The 21,350-nt window shown below is 37.9% G+C and overlaps 1 protein-coding gene and 4 long non-coding RNA genes across 10 annotated transcripts in view; 3 read left to right on the top strand and 2 right to left on the bottom strand.

Annotated features, from left to right (window-relative positions):
* LOC130223173 (uncharacterized) overlaps nt 1–1,054 on the bottom strand; it is a 1,598-nt gene extending 544 nt beyond the window's left edge. Inside the window, exon 1 of the long non-coding RNA XR_008836609.1 lies at nt 836–1,054. This is a non-coding gene — a long non-coding RNA (uncharacterized LOC130223173). The remainder of the gene's footprint in view (nt 1–835) is intronic.
* LOC130223165 (stabilin-2-like) overlaps nt 1–9,857 on the top strand; it is a 26,897-nt gene extending 17,040 nt beyond the window's left edge. For 2 of the 5 annotated variants that reach the window (XM_056455884.1, XM_056455885.1), the window contains exons 4-7: nt 7,846–7,995; nt 8,078–8,326; nt 8,429–8,539; nt 9,458–9,857. In XM_056455884.1, coding sequence (XP_056311859.1) covers nt 7,846–7,995; nt 8,078–8,326; nt 8,429–8,539; nt 9,458–9,523 — 576 coding nt within the window. In that variant the 3' untranslated portion in view covers nt 9,524–9,857. Of the gene's footprint in view, nt 1–1,255; nt 1,347–1,780; nt 1,879–3,585; nt 3,920–7,845; nt 7,996–8,077; nt 8,327–8,428; nt 8,540–9,457 lie in introns of those variants that run through there. The other 3 variants (XR_008836601.1, XR_008836600.1, XR_008836602.1) reach the window with 3 other exon arrangements.
* LOC130223169 (uncharacterized) lies at nt 5,387–21,350 on the bottom strand. Of its 2 annotated transcripts, none has more exons than XR_008836603.1 (4): nt 21,291–21,350; nt 20,276–20,371; nt 18,710–18,779; nt 5,387–5,597 (listed from the first exon to the last, which is right to left on the bottom strand). It is a non-coding gene; the product is annotated as an uncharacterized LOC130223169 (long non-coding RNA). The 2 variants fall into 2 exon arrangements; XR_008836604.1 differs by lacking the exon at nt 5,387–5,597 and adding an exon at nt 7,415–8,283.
* On the top strand, nt 10,432–13,737 carry LOC130223171 (uncharacterized). The gene is made up of 3 exons (XR_008836605.1): nt 10,432–10,611; nt 11,573–11,668; nt 13,396–13,737. It is a non-coding gene; the product is annotated as an uncharacterized LOC130223171 (long non-coding RNA).
* Nucleotides 16,406–17,905, top strand: LOC130223176 (uncharacterized). Its single transcript, XR_008836612.1, has 2 exons — nt 16,406–16,458; nt 17,419–17,905. It is a non-coding gene; the product is annotated as an uncharacterized LOC130223176 (long non-coding RNA).

The raw sequence follows: 21,350 nt of genomic DNA, 5'->3' as shown, positions 1-21,350 counted from the left end.
TTTTCATATTAATTTTAAGTTTAAAGCAACTCAATTTTGTATTTCTAATTCTTGTCTACTTCTAAAGGGAAAAATCTGAATTTTGTAAACTATAAATCATAATTATGATAAACAAAAGACTGAAAATATAGATTTTTACAGGTTTTAATTGTTTTTGTTTTATATTTAGCGAAAGAAAACAAGTTACCACATATACAATCCAAATTATCATTAGTTTTTTTATTAATAAAAGATCAGTACACATTGTTTACTTGCGAAACTGTATTTCTGCAATAATTTTCCATGTGTACTATGTGTATGAATTTCCCACCAGAATCAAGGTATTTTCACCATGATTTATTTTCTCCACACGGAATGAAAGCGCATCCAGCTTCGACAAACTAGTCAAAAAACTGGCTCTGCTAACTAGTGTTTGATATTAATGCAGGTTCACTTACTGTCCACCAGGCGGCGCTGAAACACAGATCTGATCTCATGCAATTTGTGCCTAAACCTAAATCTGTGACTACAATGCTCTTTATATCAGTAACATAGACATGACAGCACGAAATCATGGTTCAACTGTAAACAATGATTATAATTATCATTACTAATAACTAAACAAAACATACATCGACTTAAAATGTGCACATCATCATAAAAGCCGTCTGAGTTTTGATTGTTTACACATTGAGTGCGTCTATTTGAGTTAAACACAGCTTATCTGTCTTACCCCATCAAAGATTATTCACCAAAACTGCTATAATACACTTGGATTTACACGTCTAGACCTGCCATAAATCACAGATTTGCTTTTTAAAATGTGTTTTATTCATTGATTTCTCAGCCCTCTTACCTGCGACTGAACACCACGAGCTCATGATCTGAACAACACTGATTCATTGTCCACAAGAGGGCGCTGACGACTACATCTTGACTTATTTGGCACTTGACATTGAGCTATTTATGAACCTACCTAATACATGCATTATATTGTCTGGGTGTCTACATTTTAAATTATATATATCTGGAGCTTAAATGACTTATCAGACTTATAAATTAACGAGGCTTTAACGCTGTAACTCCTCCAGTGAAGAACTCTAGTGCAGTTCTCCATCCGCTCCACCAGGCGGCGCACGCGACTTCCCGTTCAGTCTGACTCGGAGCTTCAGGATGTTGACAGTGTGACGTTTGTTTTGGTGCAGCAGCTGCAGCACGAGTGTACAGTTTTAAACACATAAACTGAAGATGACAGCTCAGTGAGAGTGTTTTAATGTCACTAAACATCATTTAATGCAGTCCGACAACTAAAATAACCGACACACGCTGAGATAAAGGACAGGAATGCAGTGAAAAGCGACTCATCTGTAAGTAACTGTACAGTATTTCTCCTGCTTTGCCTCATGAAGTCTTTATTTCTTGTACTTCAGTCGCAGTTAAGTTCATGTTTAGCACTTATTGAAGTGTCTTTAGTGACATGTTTAAGCAGAGCTCTCCTGTTTGTTTAAACAGCTTTGTTTACATGCTGCTCACTGTCACTGTCAGACATTTAAGAGCAAATGAGTTGGTAGTTGTTGTTTTATATGTAAAGGCTCTGAGTTAAAAAGCCTCTTATTATAAAGTAGAACAAAACATAACATGTGTTCAGAAGCTCTGATGTTCTGCTGTGTGTCTAGAGCTTTCACAGTCAATATTTAGGCTGCAAATGTGTATAATTGTGAATGATTAATTGTAATATCTGTCAGAGTGTGATGTTTAGAGCTGCTGTTTGACAGTGTGTTTATTTCTGTGTTTCCTGTAGAGAATGAGGGATGTGTTTGGACCGTACAGTCAACAGAAGCAGAGCTCCGGGACGTTTGGACTACATTTACTGGCGTGATGGACATCTGCTGCGGACAGGTAAGACCTCCCGCTCGTTTTTGTGTTTTGTGCTATCGGTTACCATCACTTCCTTTCTGGAGGGTCAACCCCTCCAGAAAGGAAGTGATGGTAACCGAAACGGGGAGAGAAGGGACGGGGACCCCTTTTTTATAGAGCTAATTTATTTTTTTAGTAAAAAGCAGCATAACCCCTGCTGTACATGGCCCCGTAGGTCAGGGGAGGAACGCTCCATCCTCCCCCTTCGTTCACTCCAACACTCACACATATCGCAGTGATCTGGCTGGGATTGAACCAGCAACCTCTTAACCCTTGAGGCAATGCTCTACCGCTGAGCCACAGTCACATACCTAGAGGTATGCTGAAACGTATATTTGACCTGTTCACCTGTAGGTGAGGTAAAGAGCAAAAGTGAGCAGAGCTGGGCTTCGAACACAAGTTTTGCTGCTAGAATTAAACATGTGCTCAGCCTGACGTGTTTCTGATTGAAAGCCGAACGCTCTAACCACTGAGCCACAGAGCTTGTACAATGCATGAGGGTTGTAATCCGAGTTTTGTTGGATCCCGTGAGAGTTTTAACAGTGAAATTCAAGCATCAGTGGGATTCAAACCCCGGTCTTCAAAATGTCAACCTAATGCGCTAACCGCTGAACCATAGAGCTTGTGCAGTATGTGTGGGTTAAAATGTGGTTCTTGTTGGATCCCCTAATAATTTTTACAGTGAAATTCAAGTGAAACCCGCTGTGTGAGGGTTTTAGTTTGAGTTTTGTTGTATCTCTATATAATTTTTCATAGTGAAATTCAAGCAGCCGTGGGATTCAAACCCGGGTCTCCAAAATGCTAATCGAATGCTCTAACCACTCATCCACAGAGCTGGTCCTCAATGTAAGTGTTGTAATTCGAGCTTTATTGGACCCCCAAAGAATTTTAACAGTGAAATTAAAGCCTGGCTCTTCAAAATAGGAGATCAAATGCTCTGACCACTGCGCTCACATGTTTAAGGACATTTTTCTCATGAATCCACTTAGAAAACAATGATTTAAAGGTATGCAACAGCAAGATTTGAACCCTGGGCTCTTGAATGGAATCCTAATGCCCTAACCACTGAGCCATAGAGTTTGGTTTTTGGTGGTGAAGATGAATCTGCTAAGAATAATTTGTTAAACAGGGCTTTGATGACAGATTTTATGTATATGAGCACTAGTAATTCTCATACTTTAATTGTTCCTCTGCTTTTAACCCTCATCACCAGGAGCAGTGAGAGGTGAGCACCAAGGGAGCAATTGGGAGTTAGGTGACTTGTTCAAGGGCACATTACTTTGAAGGAATGAGAATCAGGAATCGAACTAGGTACCATCCATTTTGAATAGTCCAAGTGCAACTCTCTGACCACTAGGCCACAGCTGCCCAGCCTATTTTAACCTCTGCTTATAACCCCCCATACCTGAAGTAGTGGGAAGTGACTAGCACCAAGGGAGCAATTAGGAGTTATGTGCCTTGCTCAAGGGCACTTCACTTTGAAGGAATCAGAACCAGGAATCGAATCAGCTGCCATCCAACTTGAGTAGTTTAAGTCCAACTCACAATAATTACTTAGAAATTGACAGATATTGCTAATGTGTTATCAGACCATGTTTAAACTGCTCTTTAAAGAAACTTATACATTTCTCTGCCAATTAGTTTTCCAGGACAATTGATGTTTTCTCTAATGTTTCATGTGTTTTCTAGGTCTGGAAACTTCATTCATGTTTATACATGTTCCGGGTTTTCCAGGACATGTGGGCACCCTGGATTGGAACAACATTTGCTTCAGTTTAGTCAAGTTCAATACTCTGTGTCTGCTGTTAATGTGTGTCAGCTCCCTCATGTGGACAACAGTTGATAGATCAAGTTTGTGTGTCTAATGTAGCTCCTGATCCTGATGAGCCTCAGTCCAATTAAAAACACCTGAAGCAACTAATCAAGATCTGCAGGACTCCAGTTCATCTACAGAGTATCTAAATATCCAAATGATTCTGTGTATTTCATGAATAATTAATAAAGTTCTTCATAAGAATCATGATTGTTTGTATTTTTGTGTCAATACTCAAATAACCCAGTTTCATGTATTTAATGAACTTCATTAAAACTGGTTTGGTCATTTGTTTTAACATCACCTTCTATTTGATGCAATATCTGTCCATTTCTAAGTAATTATTAAACAGCAGCATTCAGTTATCTAAAGCATGTGGTAACTAAGTAAAAAAAGGGTTGGGTAGTTGTGGCCTAATGAGTGAGTTGGACTTGGACTTTACTTCTCACTACTTCAGGTATGGGGGGTTATAAGCAGAGGTTAAAATAGGCTGGGCAACTGTGGCCTAGTGGTCAGAGAGTTGGACTTGGACTATTCAAGTTGGATGGTACCTAGTTCGATTCCTGATTCTCATTCCTTCAAAGTAATGTGCCCTTGAACAAGTCACCTAACTCCTAATTGCTCCCTTGGTGCTCACCTCCCACTGCTTCTGGTGATGAGGATTAAAAGCAGAGGAACAATTGAAGTATGAGAATTACTAGTGCTCATATACATAAAATCTGTCATCAAAGCCCTTATGAGGAGCCAGGCTTTGGGGGGTCCAATAAAGCTTGAATTACAACATGTACAGTGAGGACCAGCTCTGTGGTTGAGTGGTTAGAGCATTCGATTTGCATTTTGGAGACCCGGGTTTGAATCCCACGGCTGCTTGAATTTCACTATGGAAAATTATATAGAGATACAACAAAACTCTAATTAAAACCCTCACACAGCGGGTTTCACTTGAATTTCACTGTTAAAATTCTTTGGGGCTCCAACAAAACTGGAATTACAACCATCATGGAAAACACAAGCTCAATAGTACAGCGGTTAGAGCATTTGATTTACATTTTGAAGACCCGGGTTTGAATCCACTGATGCTTGAATTTCACTGTTAAAATTATTTGGGGATCCAACAAGAACCACATTTCAACCCACACATACTGCACAAGCTCTATGGTTCAGTGGTTAGCGCATTAGGTTGACATTTTGAAGACCCGGGTTTGAACCCCACTGATGCTTGATTTTCACCGTTATAATTCTTTATTGATCCAATAAAACTCGGATTACAACCCTCATGCATTGTACAAGCTCTGTGGCTCAGTGGTTAGAGCGTTCGGCTTTCAATCAGAACCATGTCAGGCTGAGCACATGTTTAATTCTGGCAGCAAAACTTGTGTTCGAAGCCCAGCTCTGCTCACTTTTGCTCTTTACCTCACCTACAGGCGAACAGGTCAAATATACGTTCCAGCATATCATTAGGTATGTGACTGTGGCTCAGTGGTAGAGCATTGCCTCAAGGGTTAAGAGGTCGCTGGTTCAATCCCAGCCAGATCACTGCGATATGTGTGAGTGTCGGAGTGAATGAAGGGGGAGGATGGAGCGTTCCTCCCCTGACCTACGGGGCCATGTACAGCAGGGGTTATGCTACTTTTACAAAAAAAAATAAATTAGCTCTATAAAAAAGGGGTCCCCGTCCCTTCTCTCCCCGTTTCGGTTACCATCACTTCCTTTCTGGAGGGGTTGACCCTCCAGAAAGGAAGTGATGGTAACCGATAGCACAAAACACAAAAACGAGCGGGAGGTCTTACCTGTCCGCAGCAGATGTCCATCACGCCAGTAAATGTAGTCCAAACGTCCCGGAGCTCTGCTTCTGTTGACTGTACGGTCCAAACACATCCCTCATTCTCTACAGGAAACACAGAAATAAACACACTGTCAAACAGCAGATCTAAACATCACACTCTGACAGATATTACAATTAATCATTCACAATTATACACATTTGCAGCCTAAATATTGACTGTGAAAGCTCTAGAAACACAGCAGAACATCAGAGCTTCTGAACACATGTTATGTTTTGTTCTACTTTATAATAAGAGGCTGTTTAACTCAGAGCCTTTACATATAAAACAACAACTACCAACTCATTTGCTCTTAAATGTCTGACAGTGACAGAGAGCAGCATGTAAACAAAGCTGTTTAAACAAACAGGAGAGCTCTGCTTAAACATGTCACTAAAGACACTTCAATAAGTGCTAAACATGAACTTAACTGCGACTGAAGTACAAGAAATAAAGACTTCATTAGGCAAAGCAGGAGAAATACTGTACAGTTACTTACAGATGAGTCGCTTTTCACTGCATTCCTGTCCTTTATCTCAGCGTGTGTCGGTTATTTTAGTTGTCGGACTGCATTAAATGTTGTTTAGTGACATTAAAACACTCTCACTGAGCTGTCATCTTCAGTTTATGTGTTTAAAACTGTACACTCGTGCTGCTGCTGCTGCACCAAAACAAACGTCACACTGTCAACATCCTGAAGCTCCGAGTCAGACTGAACGGGAAGTCGCGTGCGCCGCCTGGTGGAGCGGATGAAGAACTGCACTAGAGTTCTTAACTGGAGGAGTTACAGCGTTAAAGCCTCGTTAATTTAAAGTCTGATAAGTCATTTAAGCTCCAGATATATATAATTTAAAATGTAGACACCCAGACAATATAATGCATCTTTTAGGTAGGTAAATAAATAGCTCAATGTCAAGTGCCAAATAAGTCAAGATGTGGTCGTCAGCGCCCTCTTGTGGACAATGAATCAGTGTTGTTCAGATCATGAGCTCGTGGTGTTCAGTCGCAGGTAAGAGGGCTGAGAAATCAATGAATAAAACACATAAAAAAAGCAAATCTGTGATTTATGGCAGGTCTAGACGTGTAAATCCAAGTGTATTATAGCAGTTTTGGTGAATAATCTTTGATGGGGTAAGACAGATAAGCTGTGTTTAACTCAAATAGACGCACTCAATGTGTAAACAATCAAAACTCAGACGGCTTTTATGATGTGCACATTTTAAGTCGATGTATGTTTTGTTTAGTTATTAGTAATGATAATTATAATCATTGTTTACAGTTGAACCATGATTTCGTGCTGTCATGTCTATGTTACTGATATAAAGAGCATTGTAGCCACAGATTTAGGTTTAGGCACAAATTGCATGAGATCAGATCTGTGTTTCAGCGCCGCCTGGTGGACAGTAAGTGAACCTGCATTAATATCAAACACTAGTTAGCAGAGCCAGTTTTTTGACTAGTTTGTCGAAGCTGGATGCGCTTTCATTCCGTGTGGAGAAAATAAATCATGGTGAAAATACCTTGATTCTGGTGGGAAATTCATACACATAGTACACATGGAAAATTATTGCAGAAATACAGTTTCGCAAGTAAACAATGTGTACTGATCTTTTATTAATCAAAAAAACTAATGATAATTTGGATTGTATTTGTGGTAACTTGTTTTCTTTCACTAAATATAAAACAAAAACAATTAAAACCTGTAAAAATCAATATTTTCAGTCTTTTGTTTATCGTAATTATGATTTATAGTTTACAAAATTCAGATTTTTTCCCCCTCAGAAGTAGACAAGAATTAGAAATACAAAAATGAGTTGCTTTAAACTTAAAATGAATATGAAAAGATCTCAGAATTTATAGATTTAAACGTTTTCTCTTAGACTGAGGAGAAAATGTGTTTGTTTTATTCACTGAACACACACAAATGAATGCAATATTTGTTAAATAACCTCCTGTTTTTTTCTTATTAGATGACTTCTGTTGGAATGGATCTACACTGATGTCTGTTTTAGTACTCCAGTCCTGGGGACCAACAGATCTCCACATTTTACACGTCTCTCTTATCAAATACACACAGGTTCCTGAAAACAGGTTGTGAATCAGGCCCCGTATTCACAGAATCTTTTATCTTCTCCTCAACATCAGAAAAAGTTTTAAGCTAAGAGTTTCTTTTACAACTTATTCACAAAGCTGCAGATTTAAAGGTTTACTAGAATAAAGTCTTAACCCATTTAATCCCACCGGTCACAACTGTGAACAATTTTTTCTTGCATATTTTTTGAATTAAAATTATTTGTCTTATGTGTTGACCAGACTTTAAGTGGCAGAGACATAGAGCACCATCTACTGGATGGGAGGGCTTTAATACTGCAGGCCCTTATTAATGTCACTCATGTCCGAACACGACTGGGCTCCAGTCTGACCATCACCGGTGTGCCTGACCTCCAAAACCCTCAAAAAATGGTGAGAATATCTGCAAATCGCTTCCATTATGTCAACACATTTGACTCACATTGACAAACACTGCTTGTCTCAATCTTCTCAGACCTCCTCAGGATACATCAATGACCGGTATGTCATAGACTCCAACATTTTTGCATCCAACGGGGTGATCCACGTTCTGCAGGGCCCACTGAAAGCGCCTCCACCTCCACCTCCATCCTTCCACCCGGCTCATCAGGCTGGGATGGGCATCGGCGTCCTGGGGCTCATCATCCTTATCGTAGTGGCTGGATTCGTGGGATACAATTTCTACAAACATAAAACAAAGCCATTTCAGTTCCACTATTTTAAGGTCTTTGTGTTCATGCTTATATATCATTGAGCTGATAGCCATCATATATATGCACACATATTTGATTTGCTAATATATAATTATTCTTTATTATGATGTTAGAAGGATGAAGGGGAAGATGTCATCCCATCAGAATCCAGTCCAAACATCAGTAATCCTGTATACGATGCTGCTCCTGCCACTAAAGAAGGTCCAATCAGGAGTGCAATAGCAGCAAGTGCTATTTTCAGATTGTTCATGGTGTATTAATTCTGGTACTTTTACCATAAACCGACATATCAAGCATTTGGTGGAGGCTGATATTGTAGAAATTATGGGATGTGTTGAAAAAACAAAACTAGCCACATTAGGAGTTGAGAAATGCAATCCATTTTTTTTCTTGGCGGGGCAGTTAAAGGGTTAACTTATACCTCTAAATTCTGTTGTATTAAGATCATTATTAAATGTCCAACATGCTTCTTCTTATAAGGTTGCAGACACATTCTTTGTAATAACCCATACCTAAAAACAACCTATACAGAGCATTCTCTAATCTTTACACTTATTTTGAGGTTAATTTATTTAGTTTTTACCTCAACCTTACCTTTTCTTTTGATTTGATTTTAATTTTTAACAGTTTTAATGAACTCTTCTGTTTAAAGCACAAATTATATAAAAAATAATGAAAAACAGTGTTAAGGTTGTGGATTCTGTTCATTGTTTTTCAGGGTTGTAATTATTTGACACATGCTTAATTATCTAAAACACAAAGCACCTACAATCTCTAATTATGTAGACTGCCCTGCTTAAAGCAGAAATTAGAAAAAAAGAATGGATTATTATTTATTATTATTCATTATTTAAATGATTGTTTTATATAAATTATTATTGTCGTTGAGTTTTTTATCATTATTTTTTTCTTTCAGTTTTTTGTTTGTGTACTTGATGTTATTGTGTTAAGCGTGTCATTGTTATATGTGAAGCACCGCCATGTCAAAATGAATTGAGGATTAATAAAGCTTCAAACTAAACTAAATGTACTTTTTATATATCCACAAATTTTACAGTAAAGGGTCGTTTTATTTTATTTCTCAGAATTATAGATGTAAAAATCTTTAAAAGTGCATTAAAATTGATGTGATGTGTCTTTAGTTAAAGGAAGAAGACAAGCATCAAGTGATTTCCAGTGGAACATTTGACCTCCTGCAGGACAGCTGAAATCACCTCTCCAACCAAGCAGTCAGTGCAGCTCTCTTTATGAACACAAGAGGAATGTGAACTCCATGTTACAGTGATGGGACATTTACATGCTAACACTAGACAGAGGTCTAGACAGACATGTGTGCATGTTTTTCATGGGTGTGTTTGCTTTGGATGAGTGTGAATATGTCATTTTTAAAACTTGTTTACTAGCAGTTTCTAAATTCTGTTGTATTACAGGCATTAATAAATGTCCAACATGCAATGATTGAAATATCTGCCCTGCTTAAAGCACAATTTAAGGGAAAAAATGGAAATAAAATAAATAAAGAAGTGTTAAGGTTGTGGATTATTTCCATCTGCTTTAGTTTTCTTTGTGGTTGTGATTATTTGACACATGCATGCTTAATTATCCTGCACCTGGACATCATTTTCAGTTCGGTTGAATGATGAAAATCTACACCATCATGTTGGCCTTTGGGAAAATAGTGTACTGATTGCCCTTAAGACGGTTCACTCGGAATTTAGGAACAAAATATAATAGATTTTGCACCTGAAATATTGGAGGAAGGTGAACAGGTAAGAGTACGTGCTTTAAGAACTGTGTAAAGATTGTATGTCAGTGTTTAACACATTTTATACCAAGAACTCCATGATATATAAAGTTGTAAACATCAGATCAGATTTCTATTATCTGATTTCGTCAAAGCAAGATGATTTGGATGATCTATCAAAAATTAATCCATGTTATTCTGGTCGAGATCTTGGCAGAATCATATTTTAGTTTTTATTCTCTCCTCTGGCTGAACACGAATATGTTGATACACTTATTTTCCACAAGAGGGAGCTGATGTTCATATATTTCTTACCTGCCTAATACACAACGTTTATTAACATTTTAATATTGACATTTCATCAAGTATAAAAATGTCAACATGTATGTCGTTTTGGAATATAGTCAATAATGGAGGAAATCTCTTCCTGTAGAAACTGCAGTTTTTCTTCCACTCCACTAGGCGGCAATAGCAATGTTCAGCTTGAATCAACACGAATCAGGTGGGAAGACGTAGAACTTTAGAAGACAGCAGCACGCTCGTCATGACAACGTGAGTAATGAAAACAAACACCACGTTTTGCGTTTACAAAACACGTGTTCAATGAAAATGTGTTGCGCTGAATATAATATGAACTACTGAATGTAGTCGACTGAATAGAGTCGTTTACAAAAGGTAATAAACTGTGGCTTCACGGTGTGGGCGTTTCCGCTGTTTACAACAGCACGTATTTTACATTGAGTTTCCAGAACATGTTAAATAAAGGCTGATTGAAATGCGGCATCGACCACAAGCCTCAATACTGTAATAGTAGCAAAAGAAATGTGATAGATAAGCTGACACATTTATTAAAGTATAAATGAGTTTCGTGTTTACGTTACGATGTATCTGTGTTTTTCTTTGGAACCGGACGAACGTCTTTATCCTAAAATAAAGTATTGTAAATCGAGCACAAACGTAAAGACAATTACACATATTTTACTGCACTTTTTGATTGAAATGAACACACTTTGTCAGTTATCAAAATGTCGTTTCGAGAATGAGTGTTTACACGCTGTCAAACAACGTGATTGACAGCAAATCTGACCAATCAGCGTAGAAATGATCGCGCTTCCCTTCCCGGATTGGTTATTTTTCAGGATGTGGCATAGTTGACCAATAGCAACCCTGGGAGAAAAGTTAAAAAAGGGGGCGTGTCTGAGATTTTAGACATCTAATTTTTTATCTAAAATCAAAATGTATTTAATTATAAATTAACTTAAAAACTCATTCAAATTGATTTATCCTGATAAAATCCCTAACCCACATTTGTTTTGATTACTAACCCTATATATATATATATATATATATATATATATATATATATATATATATATATATATATATATATATATATATATATATATATATATATATATATATAAAACCCTATAATACAAATATTTGTGTGTGCTTCTTTGCTCTCTGAATTTTTTTAGTAAGCCTAAACATTTTTTGTGTGGTTTCTCTACAGAATGAGGGATGTGTTTGGACCGTACAGTCAACAGGCGCAAGCCTTTGGGGCGTTTGGACTACATTTACTGGCGTGATGGACATCTGCTGCGGACAGGTAAGACCTCCCGCTCATTTTTGTGTTTTGTGCTATCGGTTACCATCACTTCCTTTCTGGAGGGTCAACCCCTCCAGAAAGGAAGTGATGGTAACCGAAACGGGGAGAGAAGGGACGGGGACCCCTTTTTTATAGAGCTAATTTATTTTTTTAGTAAAAAGTAGCATAACCCCTGCTGTACATGGCCCCGTAGGTCAGGGGAGGAACGCTCCATCCTCCCCCTTCATTCACTCCAACACTCACACATATCGCAGTGATCTGGCTGGGATTGAACCAGCGACCTCTTAACCCTTGAGGCAATGCTCTACCACTGAGCCACAGTCACATACCTAATGATATGCTGAAACGTATATTTGACCTGTTCACCTGTAGGTGAGGTAAAGAGCAAAAGTGAGCAGAGCTGGGCTTCGAACACAAGTTTTGCTGCTAGCATTAAACATGTGCTCAGCCTGACGTGTTTCTGATTGAAAGCCGAACGCTCTAACCACTGAGCCACAGAGCTTGTACAATGTATGAGGGTTGTAATCCGAGGTTTGTTGGATCCCGTGAGAGTTTTAACAGTGAAATTCAAGCATCAGTGGGATTCAAACCCCGGTCTTCAAAATGTCAACTTAGTGTGCTAACCGCTGAACTATAGAGCTTGTGCAGTCTGTGTGGGTTAAAATGTGGTTCTTGTTGGATCCCTTAATAATTTTTAAAGTGAAATTCAAGCAACAGTGGATTCAAACCCGGGTCTTCAAAATGTAAATCAAATGCTCTAACCACTGTACTATTGAGCTTGTGTTTTCCATGATGTTTGTAATTCTAGTTTTGTTGGATCCTCAAAGAATTTTAACAGTGAAATTCAAGCGAAACCCGCTGTGTGAGGGTTTTAATTTGAGTTTTGTTGTATCTCTATATAATTTTTCATAGTGAAATTCAAGCAGCCATGGGATTCAAACCCAGGTCTCCAATATGCAAATCGAATGCTCTAACCACTCAACCACACCTGGGTCTTCAAAATGGGAAATCAAATGCTCTGACCACTGTGCTGACATGTTTAAGGACATTTTTCTCATGAAAACTATGAGGTATGTAACAGCAAGATTTGAACTCTGGGCTCTTGAGTGGAATCCTAATGCCCTAACCACTGAGCCATAGAGTTTGGTTTATGGTAGTGAAGATGAATCTGCTAAGAATCATTTGTTAAACAGGGCTTTGATGAGAGATTTGATTCATATGAGCACTAGTAATTCCCATAATTTAATTGTTCCTCTGCTTTTAACCCCCCTCACCTGGAGCAGTGGGAGGTGAGCACCAAGGGAGCAATTAGGAGTTAAGTGACTTGTTCAAGGGCACATTACTTTGAAGGAATGAGAATCAGGAATCGAACTAGGTACCATCCAACTTGAATAGTCCAAGTCCAACTCTCTGACCACTAGGCCACAGCTGCCCAGCCTATTTTAACCTCTGCTTATAACCCCCCTTACCAAGGGAGCAATTAGGAGTTATGTGCCATGCTCAAGGGCACTTCACTTTGAAGGAATCAGAACCAGGAATCGAATCAGCTACCATCCAACTTGAGTAGTTTAAGTCCAACTCACAATAATTACTTAGAAATTGACAGATATTGCTAATGTGTTATCAGACCATCTTTAAACTGCTCTTTAAAGAAACTTATACATTTCTCTGCCAATTAGTTTTCCAGGAAAATTGATGTTTTCTCTAATGTTCCTTGTGTTTTCTAGGTCTGGAAACTTGTTTGGAAACAACATGTTTATACATGTTCCGGGTTTTCCAGGACATGTGGGCACCCTGGATTGGAACAACATTTGCTTCAGTTTAGTCAAGTTCAATACTCTGTGTCTGCTGTTAATGTGTGTCAGCTCCCTCATGTGGACAACAGTTGATAGATCAAGTTTGTGTGTCTAATGTAGCTCCTGATCCTGATGAGCCTCAGTCCAATTAAAAACACCTGAAGCAACTAATCAAGATCTGCAGGACTCCAGTTCATCTACAGAGTATCTAAATATCCAAATGATTCTGTGTATTTCATGAATAATTAATAAAGTTCTTCATAAGAATCATGATTGTTTGTATTTTTGTGTCAATACTCAAATAACCCAGTTTCATGTATTTAATGAACTTCATTAAAACTGTGGTTTGGTCATTTGTTTTAACATCACCTTCTATTTGATGCAATATCTGTCCATTTCTAAGTAATTATTAAACAGCAGCATTCAGTTATCTAAAGCATGTGGTAACTAAGTAAAAAAAGGGTTGGGTAGTTGTGGCCTAATGGTCAGTGAGTTGGACTTGGACTTTACTTCCCACTACTTCAGGTATGGGGGGTTATAAGCAGAGGTTAAAATAGGCTGGGCAACTGTGGCCTAGTGGTCAGAGAGTTGGACTTGGACTATTCAAGTTGGATGGTACCTAGTTCGATTCCTGATTCTCATTCCTTCAAAGTAATGTGCCCTTGAACAAGTCACCTAACTCCTCCTAATTGCTCCCTTGGTGTTCACCTCCCGCTGCTCCTGGTGAGGGGGGTCAAAAGCAGAGGAACAATTAAAGTATGAGAATTACTAGTGCTCATATGCATCAAGTCTCTCATCAAAGCCCTGTTTAACAAATGATTCTTAGCAGATTCATCTTCACCACTAAAAATCAAACTCTATGGCTCAGTGGTTAGGGCATTAGGATTCCATTCAAGAGCCTAGGATTCGAATCTTGCTGTTACATACCATTAAATCATTGTTTTCTGAGTGGATTCATGAGAAAAATGTCCTTAAACATGTGAGCGCAGTGGTCAGAGCATTTGATCTCCTATTTTGAAGAGCCAGGCTTTAATTTCACTGTTAAAATTCTTTGGGGATCCAATAAAGCTCGAATTACAACACTTACATTGAGGACCAGCTCTGTGGATGAGTGGTTAGAGCATTCGATTTGCATTTTAGAGACCCGGGTTTGAATCCCACGGCTGCTTGAATTTCACTATGGAAAATTATATAGAGATACAACAAAACTCAAATTAAAACCCTCACACAGCGGGTTTCACTTGAATTTCACTGTTAAAATTCTTTGGGGATCCAACAAAACTGGAATTACAAACATCATGGAAAACACAAGCTCAATAGTACAGTGGTTAGAGCATTTGATTTACATTTTGAAGACCCGGGTTTGAATCCACTGATGCTTGAATTTCACAGTTAAAACTCTCACGGGATCCAACAAAACTCGGATTACAACCCTCATGCATTGTACAAGCTCTGTGGCTCAGTGGTTAGAGCGTTCGGCTTTCAATCAGAAACACTTCAGGCTGAGCACAAGTTTAATGCTAGCAGCAAAACTTGTGTTCGAAGCCCAGCTCTGCTCACTTTTGCTCTTTACCTCACCTACAGGTGAACAGGTCAAATATACGTTCCAGCATATCACTAGGTATGTGACTGTGGCTCAGTGGTAGAGCATTGCCTCAAGGGTTAAGAGGTCGCTGGTTCAATCCCAGCCAGATCACTGCGATATGTGTGAGTGTCGGAGTGAACGAAGGGGGAGGATGGAGCGTTCCTCCCCTGACCTACGGGGCCATGTACAGCAGGGGTTATGCTACTTTTTACTAAAAAAATAAATTAGCTCTATAAAAAAGGGGTCCCCGTCCCTTCTCTCCCCGTTTCGGTTACCATCACTTCCTTTCTGGAGGGGTTGACCCTCCAGAAAGGAAGTGATGGTAACCGATAGCACAAAACACAAAAACGAGCGGGAGGTCTTACCTGTCCGCAGCAGATGTCCATCACGCCAGTAAATGTAGTCCAAACGTCCCGGAGCTCTGCTTCTGTTGACTGTACGGTCCAATCACATCCCTCATTCTCTACAGGAAACACAGAAATAAACACACTGTCAAACAGCAGATCTAAACATCACACTCTGACAGATATTACAATTAATCATTCACAATTATACACATTTGCAGCCTAGATATTGACTGTGAAAGCTCTAGAAACACAGCAAAACATCAGAGCTTCTGAACACATGTTATGTTTTGTTCTACTTTATAATAAGAGGCTGTTTAACTCAAAGCCTTTACATATAAAACAACAACTACCAACTCATTTGCTCTTAAATGTCTGACAGTGACAGAGAGCAGCATGTAAACAAAGCTGTTTAAACAAACAGGAGAGCTCTGCTTAAACATGTTACTAAAGACACTTCAATAAGTGCTAAACCTGAACTTAACTGCGACTGAAGTACAAGAAATAAAGACTTCATGAGGCAAAGCAGGAGAAATACTGTACAGTTACTTACAGGTGAGTCGCTTTTCACTGCATTCCTGTCCTTTATCTCAGCGTGTGTCGGTTATTTTAGTTGTCGGACTGCATTAAATGATGTTTAGTGACATTAAAACACTCTCACTGAGCTGTCATCTTTAGTTTATGTGTTTAAAACTGTACACTCGTGCTGCTGCTGCTGCACCAAAACAAACGTCACACTGTCAACATCCTGAAGCTCTGAGTCAGACTGAACGGGAAGTCGCGTGCGCCGCCTGGTGGAGCGGATGAAGAACTGCACTAGAGTTCTTAACTGGACGAGTTACAGCGTTAAAGCCTCGTTAATTTAAAGACTTACTTAAGTCATTTAAGCTCCAGATATATATAATTTAAAATGTAGACACCCAGACAATATAATGCATGTATTAGGTAGGTTCATAAATAGCTCAATGTCAAGTGCCAAATTAGTCAAGATGTGGTCGTCAGCGCCCTCTTGTGGACAATGAATCAGTGTTGTTCAGATCATGAGCTCGTGGTGTTCAGTCGCAGGTAAGAGGGCTGAGAAATCAATGAATAAAACACATTTTAAAAAGCAAATCTGTGATTTATGGCAGGTCTAGACGTGTAAATCCAAGTGTATTATAGCAGTTTTGGTGAATAATCTTTGATGGGGTAAGACAGATAAGCTGTGTTTAACTCAAATAGACGCACTCGATGTGTAAACAATCAAAACTCAGACGGCTTTTATGATGATGTGCACATTTTAAGTCGATGTATGTTTTGTTTAGTTATTAGTAATGATAATTATAATCATTGTTTACAGTTGAACCATGATTTCGTGCTGTCATGTCTATGTTACTGATATAAAGAGCATTGTAGCCACAGATTTAGGTTTAGGCACAAATTGCATGAGATCAGATCTGTGTTTCAGCGCCGCCTGGTGGACAGTAAGTGAACCTGCATTAATATCAAACACTAGTTAGCAGAGCCAGTTTTTTGACTAGTTTGTCGAAGCTGGATGCGCTTTCATTCCGTGTGGAGAAAATAAATCATGGTGAAAATACCTTGATTCTGGTGGGAAATTCATACACAGAGTACACATGGAAAATTATTGCAGAAATACAGTTTCGCAAGCAAACAATGTGTACTGATCTTTTATTATTAAAAACTAATGATAATTTGGATTGTATATGTGGTAACTTGTTTTCTTTCGCTAAATATAAAACAAAAACATTTAAAACCTGTAAAAATCTATATTTTCAGTCTTTTGTTTATCGTAATTATGATTTATAGTTTACAAAATTCAGATTTTTCCCCTCAGAAGTAGACAAGAATTAGAAATACAAAAATGAGTTGCTTTAAACTTAAAATTAATATGAAAAGATCTCAGAATTTATAGATTTAAACGTTTTCTCTTAGACTGAGGAGAAAATGTGTTTGTTTTATTCACTGAACACACTTAAATGAATGCAATATTTGTTAAATAACCTCCTGTTTTTTTCTTATTAGATGACTTCTGTTGGAATGGATCTACACTGATGTCTGTTTTAGTACTCCAGTCCTGGGGACCAACAGAGCTCCACATTTTACATGTCTCTCTTATCAAATACACACAGGTTCCTGAAAACAGGTTGTGAATCAGGCCCCGTATTCACAGAATCTTTTATCTTCTTCTCAACATCAGAAAAAGTTTTAAGCTAAGAGTTTCTTTTACAACTTATTCACAAAGCTGCAGATTTAAAGGTTTAAGCTACGAATGAGGGCGGGTTCAGCTCATTGCTATGGATGATGTCAGCATGCTTATTAACTATGCACACAGTGACTGGATGATAAGCAGGTGAGGAGTCTCTGTCAGAAATGGGTTGATAGACACTTTGCAGAGGACAATATCATGTAGCCATGTTCAAATAAAGGTTTTAAAATGCAGGCTGAGTGAAGAATTGAACTCCTTACTCTTAATTTGACAGTCATTAAATAAAGACTTCTAATGTTTTAAGTTAATGTATTTTCTTAGAAATTAATTAGGCAAATATGTTTTAAAATTACTTTATTTATGTTTTTTTCTACATATTCTCTGAACAATATATCAAAAGGCCACATTTGTATTTATAGTATTTGTATTTATTGTTGAAAATATATATTTTTTGTCAGGTTTTTTTATTTTTGACTGTTTAATAAATAAATAGTATAAATTGTTTAATAAAATTATAAGTTGAAATAAATGAAAGTATATATATTTTAAAACATATTTATTTCCTTACGTGAATTCCTCTTCATTTAAGGCGACAACTTGTTCAAAGCTAATTGTGGTCAAACGTTTCTGTCTAAAATGTTTTCTCTCCAAGGCAGATTGCTGAAAACAGCCATTTTAGGATAGTGTGTACTTTGTTCTTAGTGACTTCACTACTCTTAACATTTCACAGATTTATGAGCTAGTTTTAATGCTCAAACCCTTTGTGAAATACTCTTATAGCAAATATTTAGGATACCAACAATCAGAACAAACTTACACTAAAATATTTTCCTTTTAAATTGGAGCGTTAGCAGCTCGTTTTAGCTTTAAGATGTTTCGTGAATACGGCCCCAGATGTTTTAAATAAGAGACTAAATGTGTAGTGCTCAACAGGGATCCATAAATATACATTTGCAGGTGAACTGAATCATAGGGAGAGTGTTTTATCTGCAGTCGAAGGGATGTGTTTTTTCATGTCCTCACTGCTCTTCCTTGTTTGGTTAAACTTGACTAAACTGAAGTTCATTTGTTTTAAACATCATCTGCAAAAAAACAAGATGTGCTTACCATTTGATGGTGATCCTCAGCTTCAAGTGTGTGATCATGATCTCCTCTAACTCGGGGATACTGCATCTGTCTGTTGGAAGGCACAACAACATGTACACATTTGAAATGATTCATATAATGGTGGCTTATTTAGCTTCAGATATGTTTATATTGTAAGTTACTAAATGACAGCTTCATCTTTTATGTGAATCAATTTATACGATTCTTTGAATTGAACTGCAGTGCTCTAAACACCTCAGTTGAATTGATTTGAATAGAATGTAATTAATTGGATTTACTTACAGGCTGAAACTGTAAATGCAAATAAGAACTCAGTCCAGACATGTTGAATGAATCGATTTAGTTGAATCAATTTAAATGATTCATTGAATTGAACTGAATTGCTTTGAACTGTTCAAATGAATTGAATTGCTCTACACCTACAGGTTGAAATGGTGTAACTACAAATAAGAACACAGTCCAAACATGTTGAATGAATCAATTTAAATGATTCGTTGATTAGAACTGAACTGTGAACACTTCAAATAAATTAAACTGCTCGACACCTGCTGGTCAAAATGGTGTAAATGCCAATAAGAACACAGTCCAAACATCAATGAATCAATTGAATTGACTCCATTTAAATGATTCATTGAATTGAACTGCTGTAAATGCTTTAAATGAATCGAACTGGTTCAAAGAAAAGAATCTAAAAGCTTCTGTGCTCCTTTCCTATTAATAAAAACCAAAGAAACATTAAAAAACTGCTGTGTCATACATATGAACATACATTAGATAATGTGCTAGAAATGATCAAGTGATTGACGTTTTGCTCAGTCTCTGGCTTTGTTTGTCATGGTTATGTGATTGTCTATAATACTCTACAAGCCTTGAAATGGAGCTTCAGCACAGATTCAGTGGCTCAGCAGATACAAGTGTTGAACTGTAAACATGGAGCCCTGAGATCAAATCCCATCATTGTTACAGTGGTGACAATGATGGATAGCATCATGGGTTCAGTGAAAACCTCACTGAGTTCAAACCTCGCTATTACAATAATTTAGTGTCATTATGTGCAACAAAGTCCCATAAACTTCTGAAACACACATGAGTGCCATGGTGGCGCTACTGGCTGAACACATGTCCTCCATGGTCAAGGCTGTGTAAAGACTTGGGTTCAAAGCCCAGCTCTGCTCACATTTACTCTGTGGCCACCTACAGGTGAATTGGGCAAATATAAACTCCAGCCTATCACTAGGTATGTGACTGTGGCTCAGTGGTAGAGCATTGCCTCAAGGGTTAAGAGGTTGCTGGTTCAATCCCAGCCAGATCACTGCGATATGTGTGAGTGTCGGAGTGAATGAAGGGGGAGGATGGAGCGTTCCTCCCCTGACCTACGGGGCCATGTACAGCAGGGGTTATGCTGCTTTTTACTAAAAAAATAAATTAGCTCTATAAAAAAGGGGTCCCCGTCCCTTCTCTCCCCGTTTCGGTTACCATCACTTCCTTTCTAGAGAGGTGACCTCTCCAGAAAGGAAGTGATGGTAACCGATAGCACAAAACACAAAAACGAGCGGGAGGTCTTACCTGTCCGCAGCAGATGTCCATCACGCCAGTAAATGTAGTCCACACGTCCCAAAGCCTTGCGCCTGTTGACTCTACGGTCCAAACACATCCCTCATTCTGTAGAAAAAATCATTCCACACAAAAAATGTTTAGGTTTACTAAAAAAAATTCATAGCAAAGAAGCACACACAAATTATATATATATATATATATATATATATATATATATATATATATATATATATATATATATATATAGGGTTAGTAATTAATAACATGTGTGGGTTAGGGATATTATCAGTGTAAATCAATTCGAATGAGTTTTTAAGTTAATTTATAATTAAATACATTTAGATTTTAGATAAAAAAAATTAGATGTCTAAAATCTTAGACACGCTCCCTTTTTTAACTTTTCTCCCAGGGTTGCTATTGTTCAACTATGCCACATCCTGAAAAATAACCAATCCGGGAAGGGAAGCGCGATCATTTCTACGCTGATTGGTCAGATTTGCTGTCAATCACGTTGTTTGACAGCGTGTAAACACTCATTCTCGAAACGACATTTTGATAACTGACAAAGTGTGTTCATTTCAATCAAAAAGTGCAGCAAAATATGTGTAAATGTCTTTACGTTTGTGCTCGATTTACAATACTTTATTTTAGGATAAAGACGTTCGTCCGGTTCCAAAGAAAAACACAGATACATCGTAACGTAAACACGAAACTCATTTATACTTTAATAAATGTGTCAGCTTATCTATCACATTTCTTTTGCTACTATTACAGTATTGAGGCTTGTGGTTGATGCCGCATTTCAATCAGCCTTTATTTAACATGTTCTGGAAACTCAATGTAAAATACGTGCTGTTGTAAACAGCGGAAACGCCCACACCGTGAAGCCACAGTTTATTACCTTTTGTAAACGACTCTATTCAGTCGACTACATTCAGTAGTTCATATTATATTCAGCGCAACACATTTTCATTGAACACGTGTTTTGTAAACGCAAAACGTGGTGTTTGTTTTCATTACTCACGTTGTCATGACGAGCGTGCTCCTGTCATCTGAAGTTCTACGTCTTCCCACCTGATTCGTG

This window comes from Danio aesculapii, chromosome 4 (genome assembly GCF_903798145.1).
Source record: "Danio aesculapii chromosome 4, fDanAes4.1, whole genome shotgun sequence".
Taxonomy (NCBI): domain Eukaryota; kingdom Metazoa; phylum Chordata; class Actinopteri; order Cypriniformes; family Danionidae; genus Danio; species Danio aesculapii.
This window is presented reverse-complemented; position numbering and strand designations above follow the sequence as displayed.